Source organism: Lampetra fluviatilis, chromosome 60, assembly GCF_964198595.1.
Source record: "Lampetra fluviatilis chromosome 60, kcLamFluv1.1, whole genome shotgun sequence".
In the NCBI taxonomy this organism is placed as follows: Eukaryota; Metazoa; Chordata; class Hyperoartia; order Petromyzontiformes; family Petromyzontidae; genus Lampetra; species Lampetra fluviatilis.
Window position 1 is genome coordinate 6,820,044 of NC_136334.1, and position 14,203 is coordinate 6,834,246.

A 14,203-nucleotide genomic window follows, 5' to 3' on the forward strand; every position below is an offset into this window, starting at 1 on the left:
TCACCACCGGGGAGACAAAGGCGGCTGGGCGTGGTGCTGGCCACCCACCACCTCGTGTGCTGTCGTGCGGCGCGCTAACCGCTGTACTACCGTTCCTCACCATCACGACCATCATTACCATCACCGCCATCACTACCATCACCGCCATCACGAGTCGTTAACTCACCCACCCCCCTCGCCCACCCCACCCCTCGCCCTCCCCCACCCCCGCTCCCACCCCGGATCGGGAATCAAACTTATCGACGTCCGTCTCGTCTGCTCGCTCCGTCGCTCGGGGACGATATCCGCTGACGCTCGATCCCGCCCGTCGCATTAAACTTTCAACGCTCCTGTCCACGCCTCGACCCTTCCATACCTCCCTAACACCCCCACCTCACACCCCCCCTCACCTCCCACCCCCTCCCCTCTGCGTCCACTCTCCTCTGTCTCAGAACTCTGCTCACCGTTGTGCCGACATCTCCCGTAGCGTTAGTTTTTACCGGGAGGATGCGGGCTGACTCTTGCCAATCGCTCTGCCCAGCAGGAATGGTCGTGCCCTGTCCCGTGTGCCCTGTCCCGTGCGTTCGTCCGTGTGTCTGTGTCGACTCGGCGCTCGGTCAACACACAGAGGTCGCAAACGGGTTTTGATTCCTTACCCGTACCCGTACCCGGCCGCACCAGGGTCGCAAACGGGTACCCGTACCCGGCCGGGTACGGGTAGGGTACGGGTATCGGGTACCTGATTGCGACCTCTGGGATGAAGCCATGTTGCAGGCGCGGGTGGGTTGATTCTAGGAACTTGAATTGTGAGAAGAGACAAGACGTTGGGAAATGAGTGACAAACGGTGACTCACCGGTGACTCACGGCCTACCCGTACACCCGTACCCAGCCGGGTACGGGTAGCCGGGAATCGGGTAGGGTACGGGTATCGGGTACCCGATTGCGACCTCTGGTCAACCCGGCCTGAAATGAGTACCTGCGGTGGTGTGTACAAACATCAGCAATGGGGAGACAAAGGTGGCCGGGTGTGGTGCTGGCCTCCCACCCAAACCCGCTCGTGTGCCGTGCCGGCCTTCATAGGTACTGCTCGCTAACAGCACTTGCCCCAACAGTCTGTTAAGCAATGTAGGGGATCTTTGTCTTCATGGTGGGCGGATGACGCAGTGATTAGCGCACTGAATTTCGAACCCGGTGACCCAAGTTCAATTTTCGCTCAGTCGGGACTCGAACTCGTAACCTTGCCGGTTCAGTGTCTCCATCACGGCCGTTATGAGCCACGTCCTCTCTTGAGAGAGACATGTAGACCTTCGACTGAGGGTCGTAATCTCAGTGCTGTCCTCTCGGTGTCTCTGACACGGCCATTATGAACCCTCTGAGAGAGAGCGAGAGAGACACCCAGACCTAGGCCTCGAACCCAGGGTTCTCAGCAGTGCTGACCCAGCATTTAACACGGCCATTATGAACCCTCTGAGAGAGAGAGAGACACCCAGACCCAGGTCTCGAACTCATAGTTCTCAGCAGTGCTGACCCAGCATTTAACACGGCCATTATGAACCCTTTGAGAGAGAGAGAGACGCTCAGGTCTCGAACCCAGGGTTCTCTGTCGTCACGGTGCCTCCGACACGAACCCGTCCGCTTGGATAACGACACAAACTACCCATTTTTGCGACCTCAATCCCCTCTACTCTCCCCGCGACTCCTTTCCCCTCCGCACCTGCGTTAATGGCGATAATAAAATGATAACCACAGCAACAACATCGTCAACGGCAGGAAGGAGAGATGCCGTCTAATGCCGCTCACGGCGCTTCTCCGCCTTTTTGCCGCAAGGGACCCGCTCTGATAATTCTCGCGCAGTCATTCCTGGGGGTTTACCGCGCCCCCCGTTTCGTTCTCTCATTCACTCCGTAATTGTTATATTCCGCACGTCCGTCCCGCTCACGATGATCGTGGGTGTGAGTGGCGTATGGTGGGGAAGGTGGTGGGGGGGGGGCGTGGGTCGGAAGGTCTTGAGTTCACGTGGCGGTCGGACGGCGTTGTAATTCACCATTGGAACCTCATTTGCCAGTAAAAAATATGATAATTGGTTTTTTTACCCTTCTATCTGGCAACAAAACTGACACCTTTTTTTACGAGGAGTCATGTTTGCATAGACCACAATACCTGCAGTCATAATGCAAACAAAAAACACAACTCTGATATTGTATGCACTGTCCTTGAAGTTGATTGGTCCACACCCGAGACAGCTTTCCTTAGAGCCTAGTCTCACGTGGTGTTGGACCAGATGACGCCAAAAGGCGCACAACTCAAAGACAATGCACCATCAGAGTATGAGAGCTCGGGGTGAAGCATTTACACCATTGGAACCTCATTTGCCAGAAGAAAAAATATGATAATTGTTTTTTTACCCTTCTCTCTGGCAAAAAAACTGACACCTTTTTTTACAAGGAGTCATGTTTGCATAGACCACAATACCTGCAGTCGTAATGCAAACAAAAAACACAACTCTGGCGTCGTGATTGTTAACGTTATTGTCGCCTTTAGCCATCGCCGTGGTCTTCACCGTTGCTCGGTGATGTCGTTGTAGTTGTCGTCGTCGTCGGCATCAGTGAGCATCATCATCATCCTCACCGTCATAGTTGTAGTCGCCATCGTTGTTACGTATTATGATCTCAGGTCTACGGGTCTCTGTCGGTTTATGGGTCCCTGTGGCTCTATGGGTCTCTCTGTGTGAGTCTATCGGTCTCTGTGCGAGTCTATGGCTCTTTGAGTCTACAAGACTCTCTGTGAGTGTGTGTTTCTGTGTGAGTCAATGGGTCTCTGTGCGAGTCTATGGCTCTTTGAGTCTACAAGACTCTCTGTGAGTGTGTGTTTCTGTGTGAGTCTATCGGTCTCTGTGCGAGTCTATGGCTCTTTGAGTCTACAAGACTCTCTGTGAGTGTGTGTTTCTGTGTGAGTCTATCGGTCTCTGTGCGAGTCTATGGCTCTTTGAGTCTACAAGACTCTCTGTGAGTGTGTGTTTCTGTGTGAGTCAATGGGTCTCTGTGCGAGTCTATGGCTCTGAGTCTACAAGTCTCTCTGTGAGTGTGTTTCTGTGCGAGTCAATGGGTCTCTGTGCGGGTCTTCGGGTCTCTGTGCGAGTCTATGGCTCTTTGAGTCTACAAATCTCTCTGTGAGTGTGTGTTTCTGTGCGAGTCAATGGGTCTCTGTGCGGGTCTTCGGGTCTCTGTGCGAGTCTATGGCTCTTTGAGTCTACAAGACTCTCTGTGAGTGTTTCTGTGCGAGTCAATGGGTCTCAGTGTGAGTCTACGGGTCTCTGTGCGAGTCTATGGCTCTTTGAGTCTACAAGTCTCTCTGTGAGTGTGGGTCTCTGTGCGGGTCTTCGGGTCTCTGTGCGAGTCTATGGCTCTTTGAGTCTAAAACTCTCTGTGATTGTGTGTTTCTGTGCGAGTCAATGGGTCTCTGTGCGAGTCTACGGTTCTTCATGCGAGTCCACTGTGCTGGCCTTTATAGGTGCTCGCAAACTGCACTTGCTCCAACAGCTGGTTAAAGCTATAGGGGGGGATCTTTGCCTTTGGAAGTAATGGTGGTGATGGTGGGATGTGTGATTCAGGTGTGAGTGCCATGATGTTGTGGTGGCGGTTACGGTGGTGTCGCTGCTGGTGGTGGGGTGTGGTGGAGGTAGTGTGGGTGCTGTTGTCAATGCGGTGATGGCGGTTGTAGTGGTGGCGGTGTTCCTGGTGGCGGCGGGGCGTTTGGTGGAGGTGCGAGTGCCGTGATTGATGCGGTGATTAAATCTGGCAAACCGCGATGTCAGATGGTCGAATTTGGGAAATCTCTCCCATGAAAGCTGCGAATGTGACCACGTCCGCCCTCGGAAATCCTCGGAAGCTCCCACCTCAGCAAATCTTACCGGGCCGGCTCCAAAATAAATCCTCGGAGGTTCTCGCTGTGCCAACTCCACGTAGTAATCCTCAGAAGCTGCCACTCACCAAATCTTGCGGGGCCAGCCCCCATAGAAATCCTCGGAAGGTGACCGACCTGCCAGTTTGATGTAGAAATCTTCGGAAGCTGCCACTCTGCAAATCTTGCCGGGCCAGCCCCAAAAGAAATCCTCGGAAGGTGACCGCCCTGCCAGTTTGATGTAGAAATCTTCGGAAGCTGCTTCTTGGCAAATCTTGCCGGGCCAGCTCCCGTAGAATTCGTCGGAGGTTAGTGGGGATGGTGATAGTGGTGATAGGGGTGATTAGATGATGGTCTGGCAGTGTTATTAGTGTTGGTCGTGGTTATGGTGGTGATGATGGTCGTGGTGATGATCGTGGCAATGTTATTCGTGGTGGTGTTAGTGGCGGTGATGGTGGTGGTGGCGATGGTCGTGCCAGCGTTATTCGTTGTGGTGGTTATGGTGATAGTGGTGATGGTTGTGGCAGTGTTATTAGTGATGGTGAGTGTTAGTGGCAGTGGTAGTGATAGAGGCGGTGGTGATGGCGGTGGTGTAAGTGGCGGTGATGGTGGTGATGGTCGTGCCAGCGTTATTCGTTGTGGTGGTCGTGGCGGTTGTGGTGATGGTGATAGTGGTGAGGGTTGTGGCAGTGTCATTAGTGATGGTGGTGTTAGTGGCAGTGGTCGTGATAGCGGCGGTGGTAATGGCGGTGAGTGGTGGTGGTGTTAGTGGCGGTGATGGTGGTCGGTGATGGTCGTGGCAAGCGTTATTAGTGGTGGTGGTGTTAGTGGCGGTGATGGTGGTCGTGATGGTCGTGGCAAGCGTTATTAGTGGTGGCGGTGTTAGTGGCGGTGGTAGCGACGGTGCCGGCGGCGGTTGATTTGAGCGGTGGGCCTGCGATGTTTCACGCGTCATAAACCGCACGCTCAGCTCGCCCAAAGCGCCCTCCGCAGCTGCCGCGGAGACTCCCAAAGTCATCGACGCGTCGCCAACAAAACCGCTGACTCCTCTTTGGGCCCTCCCAACGCCGGCCGCGTCGCCCGCCACCCAGAGGTCGCAAACGGGTTTTGATTCCTTACCCCTCGTACCCGTACCCGGCCGCACCAGGGTCGCAAACGGGTGGCCGTACCCGATTGCGACCTTTGGGATGAAGCCATGTTGCAGGCGCGGGTGGGTTGATTCTAGGAACTTGAATTGTGAGAAGAGACACGACGTTGGTAGATGAGTGACAAACAGTTACTCACCCGATACCCGGCTACCCGTACCCGGTCGGGTACGGGTAGCCGGGTATCGGGTAGGGTACGGGTATCGGGTACCCGGTTGCGACCTCTGGCGCCACCCCCTTTGCCGATAAATCCAGCTTGCGCTTACGCCGCTGGGGTCAACGGTGCCCGTCCGCCCGCGCACGCACGTACGCGCGTACGCACGTACGTACGTGCACACGTATGAACGCACCCACCCACGCTCTGCTGGGTCACCCGTGCGTGCGTGAGCAGGCTGCTGTGCGAGTCGCGTAGTTAGGTCGCGTTGACGTCGGTGGGTGAAGTGAGTGGGGTTGGTGGGTGGGTGGGTGAAGTGAGTGGGTTTGGTTGGTGGGTGGGTGGGTGAATTGAGTGGGTTTGGTTGGTGGGTGGGTGGGTGAAGTGGGTGGGTTTGGTTGGTGGGTGGGTGGTTGAAGTGAGTGGGTGGGTTGGTTTTGTGGGTGGGTTGGTTGGTGACTTGGTTAGTGAGTGGGTGGGCGAGTGGGTTGGTGGATTCTACAGCAGTGCGCTGGCTTTAATATCTCTGACGTGGCCATTATGAACCTCCCTGAGGGAGGCTCAAACCCAGGCTCTCACGAGGTGCATGTGACACAGCCATTATGAACCCGCAGAGAGAGAGAGAGAGACACACCCAGACCCAGGGCTCGAACCCAGGCTCTCGCTTGGTGTATCTGACACAGCCATTATGAACCCACAGAGAGAGACACACACAGACACACCCAGACCCAGGGCTTGAACCCAGGCTCTCGCTTGGTGTATCTGACACAGCCATTATGAACCCACACAGAGAGAGAGAGAGACACACCCAGACCCAGGGCTTGAACCCAGGATCTCGCTTGGTGTCTCTGACACCGCCATTATGAACCCACAGAGAGAGAGAGAGACACACCCAGACCCAGGGCTTGAACCCAGGATCTCGCTTGGTGTCTCTGACACCGCCATTATGAACCCACAGAGAGAGAGAGAGACACACCCAGACCTAGGGCTTGAACCCAGGCTCTCGCTTGGTGTCTCTGACACCGCCATTATGAACCCACAGAGAGAGAGAGAGACACACCCAGACCCAGGGCTTGAACCCAGGATCTCGCTTGGTGTCTCTGACACCGCCATTATGAACCCACAGAGAGAGAGAGAGACACACCCAGACCTAGGGCTTGAACCCAGGCTCTCGCTTGGTGTCTCTGACACCGCCATTATGAACCCACAGAGAGAGAGAGAGACACACCCAGACCCAGGGCTTGAACCCAGGATCTCGCTTGGTGTCTCTGACACCGCCATTATGAACCCACAGAGAGAGAGAGAGACACACCCAGACCTAGGGCTCGAACCCAGGCTCTCGCTCGGTGTATTTGACACCGCCATTATGAACCCACAGAGAGAGACACACAGACACACCCAGACCCAGGGCTCGAACCCAGGGTCTCAGCCTTAGCGGCTTTGTGTCTCGCGACCTCCCGAACCAAACGCAGTAAAATTAAATCTTCACAAACGTCGTTTCCGACGTGCGCTGCACAACAACAACAACGACGGACTAGCGACCACACAAAGGCGTCGCTCCAAATTGCTCCGAATATCTCCCTCCGCCGTGTCGCGAGAGCCCTCGTTCCCCCTACCGTCCCCCTCCGACTCCCCCCCCATCTCTCTCTCCCCCATCTCTCTCTCTCTCTCATCTCTCTCTCATGCCGCTCTCTCTCTGCGCTCTCTCTCCGCTCTCTCCCCCATCTCTCTCTCCCCCATCTCTCTCTCCCCCATCTCTCTCCCCCATCTCTCTCTCTGCCGCTCTCTCCCCCATCTCTCTCCCCCATCTCTCTCTCCCCCATCTCTCTCTCCCCCATCTCTCTCTCCCCCATCTCTCTCTCCCCCATCTCTCTCTCCCCCATCTCTCTCTGCCCCATCTCTCTCTCCCCCATCTCTCTCTGCCCCATCTCTCTCTCCCCCATCTCTCTCCCCCATCTCTCTCTCTGCCGCTCTCTCCCCCATCTCTCTCCCCCATCTCTCTCTCCCCCATCTCTCTCTCCCCCATCTCTCTCTCTCCACTGCTCTTTCTGCCGCTCTCTCCCTCTCCTCCGCTCTCTCCTCCGCTCTCTCTCATGCCGCTCTCTCTCTCCGCTCTCTCTCTCCGCTCTCTCTCTCCGCTCTCTCTCTCCGCTCTCTCTCATGCCGCTCTCTCTCTCCGCTCTCCCCCTCTCCGCCGCTCTCTCTCTGTTCTCTCTCCCCCATCTCTCTCTCCCCCTCTCCTCCGCTCTCTCTCCTCTCCTCCGCTCTCTCTCCTCTCCTCCGCTCTCCCCCTCTCCTCCGCTCTCTCTCCTCTCCTCCGCTCTCTCTCCTCTCCTCCGCTCTCTCTCCTCTCCTCCGCTCTCTCTCCTCCGCTCTCTCTCCTCTCCTCCGCTCTCTCTCCTCTCCTCCGCTCTCTCTCCTCTCCTCCGCTCTCCCCCTCTCCTCCGCTCTCTCTCCTCTCCTCCGCTCTCTCTCCTCTCCTCCGCTCTCTCTCCTCTCCTCCGCTCTCTCTCCTCTCCTCCGCTCTCTCTCCTCTCCTCCGCTCTCTCCCCCTCTCCTCCGCTCTCTCTCCTCTCCTCCGCTCTCTCCCCCTCTCCTCCGCTCTCTCTCCTCTCCTCCGCTCTCTCTCCCTTGGCGCGGCGTCTAATGAGCGCCAGCGCTGCGCTATTAAGCCGCCGCCCGTTGTTGTTATTTGCGCCCCGCGCTGGAAGGAGATAACGGGTCGTGACGCGTGCGCAGCCGACACCAAAGACAAAGCCTCCCCCCCCCCCCCCATGTAGCCTCACAGACTGGGGGACAAGTGCCGTTAGCCGGAGTAGCAGCGTGTCACGTGGGTGGGTAGGGGTGGGTGGCCAGCGCCACGCCCGCCCGCCCGTCTTTGTCTCTCCCTCCCGGCGGTGGCGGCTCGTTTTTTGAGGCCGAGTCGACCTAGGGGAGGCCCGGCTCCGGTTCAGATAATCGTCGCTGGCGGGTGGCCGTGCGCGGGGATGGAACTCGGGTCTTTGCCGGTAGCGCCACGCTGACCGCTGCACCATCCTGCGGAACTCGCCCCACCTCCCCCCCCTGCATCTCCTCCCCATCCCCCTCTTCCCCTCCCTCCTCCTCCTCCACGACCCCTCCACACCCCCCCCCCCCCATCCTCTGCAAGCACCAATTTGTAAATAAATTAGGAGCCGCTCTCCTGTGTAGCGGTTTTGTGAATAGTTCCACGCTGGTGCGTGTGTGTCCGTGTGTGTGTCCGTGTGCACGTGTGTGTGTGTTGTGGGGAGCGGTGGTGCAGCGGTTAGCGCGCTGCGCTATGAACCCGGTGACACGGGTTCGATTCCCGTGGCCAACACCAGTGACGATTATCTGAACCGGTCCCGGGCCTCCCCTAGGTCGACTCAGCCTCAAATGAGTACCTGGCGCATTGTGTAAACATCGCCGCCAGGGAGACAAAGGCGGCCGGGCGTGGTGCTGGCCACCCACCCCCTCGTGAGCCGTGCCGGCCTTCATAGGTGCTCGCTAACAGCACTTGCCCCTACAGTCTGTTAAGGCTACACGGGGGATCTTTGTTTGTGTGCATGTGTATGTACAAGTATGTTAAGGCTCTATGGGGGATCTTTGTTTGTATTTGTGTATTTATAAATGTGTGGTGAGTGGGAGTGCAGAGGTTAGCGCTACGAACCCGCCAGAGACCAAAGTTCGATTCCCGCTCACGGCCACGATGATCCGAACCGGTCCTGAGCCTCCCCTAGGTCGACTCGGCCTCAAATGAGTACCTGGTGCGGTGTGCAAACATCGCAACTGGGGAGACAAAGGCGGCCGGGCGTGGTGCTGGCCACCCACCCCCTCGTGTGCCGTGCCGGCCTTCATAGGTGCCGCTACTCGCAAACAGCACTTGCCCCTACAGTCTTATTAAGGCTACACGGGGGATCTTTGTGTTTTGTGTTGCAGACGATGAGATTTGATTTGAACTTGTTTAAAAGAAATTAAGGACATTACACGGTAGCATGAAGCTAATGGCGTGTGCAGTGCTGTGCAGAGCATGGGAGGTAGTGGCGGTGAAGGTTGTGGGGGTGGTGGCGTCGGTTGTGGTGGTGGTAGGAATGTTATTGTTGGCACAGTAGGGGGCACAGGTGGTGCGTATGCCCGTAGCCATCTCAGTCGGTCAACCCGTGGCACCTAATGGGTCTGTCCCGTGACCTCCTGCACCTAGCCTGGCACAGTAGGGGGCACAGGTGGTGCATCTGCCAGTAGTCATCTCAGTCGGTCGACCCGTGGCACCTGCTGGGTCTGTCCCGTGACCTCCTGCTGCACCTAGCCTGGCACAGTAGGAGGGTACAGCTGGTGGTGGTGCATCTGCCAGTAGTCATCTCGGTCAGTCAACCCGTGGCACCTGCTGGGTCTGTCCCGTGACCTCCTGCACCTAGCCTGGCACAGTAGGGGGCACGGGTGGTGCATCTGCCAGTAGCCATTTCATAGTGATTGTGATGGTCGTGATGGTGATTGTGATGGTAGTGTTGAGGACGGTAGTGATGGTGATTGATGGTTGTGTTGAGGATGGTCGTGATCGCGACATTAGCCTTACAGATGATGCTGATAGTGATGGTGATGTTGAGCATGGTAGTGATGGTGATTGTGATGGTGATGGTAGTGATGCTGATAGTGATGGTAACTGTTGAGGATGGCAGCGATGGTGATTGTGATGGTAGTGTTGAGGATGCTAGTGATGGTGATTGTGATGGTAGTGATGCTGATAGTGATGGCAGCGGTGATGATGATGACGCTTGCACACCACAACTTAGGGGGGGCTACTCATTCGTAAGGCCAAGTCGGCCTTAGGGGGGGGGGTTAGATCGGTTCATCCATCCACCCACCCACCGATTCTAATCGATTCTAATCGATTCTAATCAGTGGGCGTATGCCCGAATTATTGGCCCGTGCCGATCGGCCAAAAAATCATCGCCGGGTTCGCCGGGTTCTCGGCGCCGACTGCAGCGCCTCCGCTCTTCATAACGCATTGACACGTTCACCCCGCCTGCACGCGCACACACACGTAGCTTTCCCGCGCTGTCAAATACCCTTAGCGTCGGCGCCCGTTCCTTTTTGCACAACAGACGCATTTAATTACACGCGCGCTATCACGCACACACGCACACGCGCGCACACAAAGATAAAGATCCCCCGTATAGCCATAACAGACTGTAGGGGCAAGTGCTGTTAGCGAGCAGCACCTGTGAAGGCCGGAACGGTACACGAGGGGGTGGGTGGCCAGCACCACGCCCGGCCGCCTTTGTCTCCCCAGTGGCGATGTTTACTACACACCGCACCAGGTACTCGTTTGAGGCCGAGTCGACCTAGGGGAGGCCCAGGACCGGTTCAGATAATCGTCACCGGTGGTGTTAGCCGTGAGCGGGAATCGAACCCGTGTCGCCGGGTTCGTAGCGCGGCGTGCTAACCACTGCACCACCACTCCACATTGATAGACATTAAATAAAGATAAATATTCCCTGTGTAGCCTTGACAGACCGTTGGGGCAAGTGCTGTTAGCAAGCACCTATGAAGGCCTACACAGTACACAAGGGGGTGGGTGGCCAGCACCACGCCCGGCCGCCTTTGTCTCCCTAGCGACGATGTTTACTCGCCGCACTTAGATACTCATTTGAGGCCGAGTCGACCTAGGGGAAGCCCAGGTCTGGTTCAGATAACACTGGTCAACACACTTTTTCTGGCATAAGGTATTCCAACGGTCTTAAGGTAATTTTGGGGTGCTGATTCCAAATCTGGCATCAGTTTTTGTCTATCACATCAGGTTTTTGAGATCAAATATTGCATTTTCAATAAAAACTGCAGAAGAAAAATATTAACTAAATGTGGATATCTACATAAAATGATATTATAAACGCACTATCCTAAAAATACAGCACCATATTTTAACACTAAAGCAGTCACTGACTCGCAACAACTTGCAATCGCAAGTGACAGAGTTAATTGCGGGTAAAATCAATGAAAATGGGGCATGCCGATAGCATAAAAATGAGATGTGATGGAGCAAATCTGAGATCAGATTTGGAATCAGCACCCTTGAAATTAGTCTAGAACAGCTGCAAAAGTCCAGGCCAGAAAAAAACACGTGTTTTTTGTTGACCAGTGTAATTGCCACTTGTGTTGGCCGTGACCCGGGTTTCTGCCGGGTTTGTTGTGCAGTGCGCTAACCGCTGCACCACCACTCGACATTGACAGAGACACACCGAGTGCGTGCGTGCTCACAGCTCATCTGCCGGTCGTGCAGAGGCTCGTGTTATCTCTCCTTCTCTCTCTCTCCCTCCCCCTATCTCTCTCCCTCCCCCCTATCTCTCTCTCTGTCTGTGTCTCCTTCATCTTCACCGGAGTGAGCTCGTAGTGCGAGTCACTTGCCGCCATCGTCATAACCTTCATCATCGCTATCGTCACTTGCCGCCATCGTCATCATCATCGTCATCTTCCTCGTCATCATCATCACTATCATTAGCTTCATCATCATCACTATCATTACCTTCATCATCATCATCATCACTATCATTACCTTCATCATCACTATGTCTCATTACCATCATCATCATCACCATTATTTGCATCATAATCTTCGTCGTCGTCGTCATCATACTCCCTTCCCATCATCTTTGAGGACAGGAGATGATCGCTCCCTTGATGCAGTTTTCTTCCTACAACTGTTAGCACTGATGATTATTTTCCCTTCTCTCTCCGTCTCGCTCCAAGTTTCTCGACAGCAATAACCTCAACGCGGTGCATCAACTCTGCGAGACCCCGACAGCAATGCAACTTGGCACTCCTCCTCCTCCATCCCTCCTCCACCATCTCCACCATCATCTCCTTCATCCCTCCATCACATCACCATCTCCTCTTCCTCCACCATCACACCATCTCCTCCATCCCTCTTCCACCATCATCACCATCTCCATCATCATCATCTCCTCCATTATCATCATCTCCACCATCAACATCATCTCCACCATCAACATCATCTCCACCATCAACACCATCTCCACCATCATCACCATCTCCACCATCATCACCATCTCCACCATCTCCACCATCATCACCATCTCCACCATCATCACCATCTCCTCTTCCTCCATCATCATCATCTTCTCCATCCCTCCACCCTCATCAACATGTCCTCCATCATCATCTTCATCCCCTCTTCCTCCACCATCATCACCATCTCCATCTTCACCATTTCCTCTATCCCTCCTCCACCATCTCCTCCATTTCTCCTCCACCATCATCACCATCTCCATCATCATCATTTCCTCTTCCTCCATCATCATCACCATCATCACCATCTCCTCCATCATCATCACCATCTCCACCACCACCACCATCATCTCCTCCATCCCTCCAATCTCAGTCTGCTAATTAAATAATCAACGGGCAGCTCAACTTCGCACTCCCGAGTTCTGCGCTTCACGGCATCGACTCCACGGGCGTCGCTATCAGCCGCCCCCCCCCCCCCCCCCCACTAGCACCCTCAGCCTCGCTAGGAGAGCGAGCGCTAGCAGGAGCTGCGGTGACGGGCTAGAACTCCGGGCCCATTCCGGAGCCATGCAGCGCAACGCCACTTAATTCCCTCCTCCTCCTGCTGCTGCTGCTGCTATCTCAGTCTGGTAATTCAATTATCAACACCAGTCCCTTCTCACAAATTGTAATGGTTTGTGTTCTTTCTCGCTCGCCCTCCCCCCCCCTCTCTCTCCCCCCACTCGCTCGCTCTCTCGCCCTCCCCCCCCCTCTCTCCCCACGCACTCTCTTGATTATCAGAGTTTGAAAAAGTTTCACTCTCCCCCCTCCTCCCACCCTGACCCTCTCTCCTCTCTCTCTCCCTCATCTTCTTCTGTCTCTCTCTCTCCTGTCCACCCCTCTCTCTCCTATCTCCCTCTCCTATCCACCCCTCCCTCTCCTATCCACCAGAGGTCGCAATCGGGTACCCGATACCCGTACCCTACCCAATACCCGGCTACCCGTACCTGGCCGGGTACGGGTACCCGTTTGCGACCCTGGTGTGGCCGGGTACGGGTAAGGAATCAAAACCCGTTTGCGACCTCTCCTATCCACCCCTCTCTCCTATCCCGCTCTCTCTCCCCTCTCTCTCGTACCTACATCTCTTGGGAGCGATTAGGAGTGGGGCTCTCCTTCCTAGCCCAAGTCCAGGCTAGCACCATTCCGCCCCCCGTGTTTTGCTACCCTGGCCATTATCACATCGTCGCTGCGGTGGCTAGGAGATGTTAACTACCTCGCCTGGTATGCAGGAGGTCGTCGGTTCGATCCTGACCCTGATGCCCGCTGTATATTTGGAGTTTGCGTGTCTCTCTCTCTCCCCGTGATGAGATATTAACTACCTCGCCTGGTATGCAGGAGGTCGTCGGTTCGATCCTGACCCTGATGCCCGATGTATATTTGGAGTTTGCGTGTCTCTCTCTCTCTCCCCGTGATGAGATATTAACTACCTCGCCTGGTATGCAGGAGGTCGTCGGTTCGATCCTGACCCTGATGCCCGATGTATACTTGGAGTTTGCGGTGTCTCTCTCTCTCCCAGTGGTCGAGTGGATTTTTCTCCAGGTCCTCTGGTTTTTCTCTCCACATTTAGAATGAACATCACGCGTTTACAGTATTTTTCTGCTGGTATCAATTTCCACGTGATGATGATGATCCACTTGGCTGAGCTATCGTGTGTGTCCAGGTCGCTTCTGAAGAGGAGCCATATAGCTCAGTGGGCCTTACCTGGTAAAATAAAAATTGTTTAAATAGTTAGGTTTAGTTAACGGACCTTATGGTGGCCGACTGACGGAGAATGTAAATAACAACATCGATATGCAGATGGTAGTCGTTGTTGGTGGTTGGAGTAGTGGTGGTAGTGGTTGTGGTGTTGGTTGTAGTGGTTGTGGCAGGTAGCGATGGTAGTGGTTGTGCTGTTGGTTGTAGTGGTTGTGGCAGGTAGCGATGGTAGTGGTTGTGCTGTTGGTTGTAGTGGTTGTGGCTGGTAGC

At 55.2% G+C, this 14,203-nt stretch overlaps 1 protein-coding gene across 1 annotated transcript in view; it reads left to right on the forward strand.

Moving 5' to 3' along the window:
* The first annotated feature begins 3,687 nt into the window (after positions 1-3,687).
* Positions 3,688-14,203, forward strand: part of ATRX (ATRX chromatin remodeler) — an 82,245-nt gene continuing 71,729 nt past the window's right edge. The window contains 3 exon segments of the mRNA XM_078881121.1: positions 3,688-3,752; positions 4,851-4,984; positions 5,281-5,331. Of these exon segments, the coding sequence (XP_078737247.1) occupies positions 3,688-3,752; positions 4,851-4,984; positions 5,281-5,331 (250 nt within the window).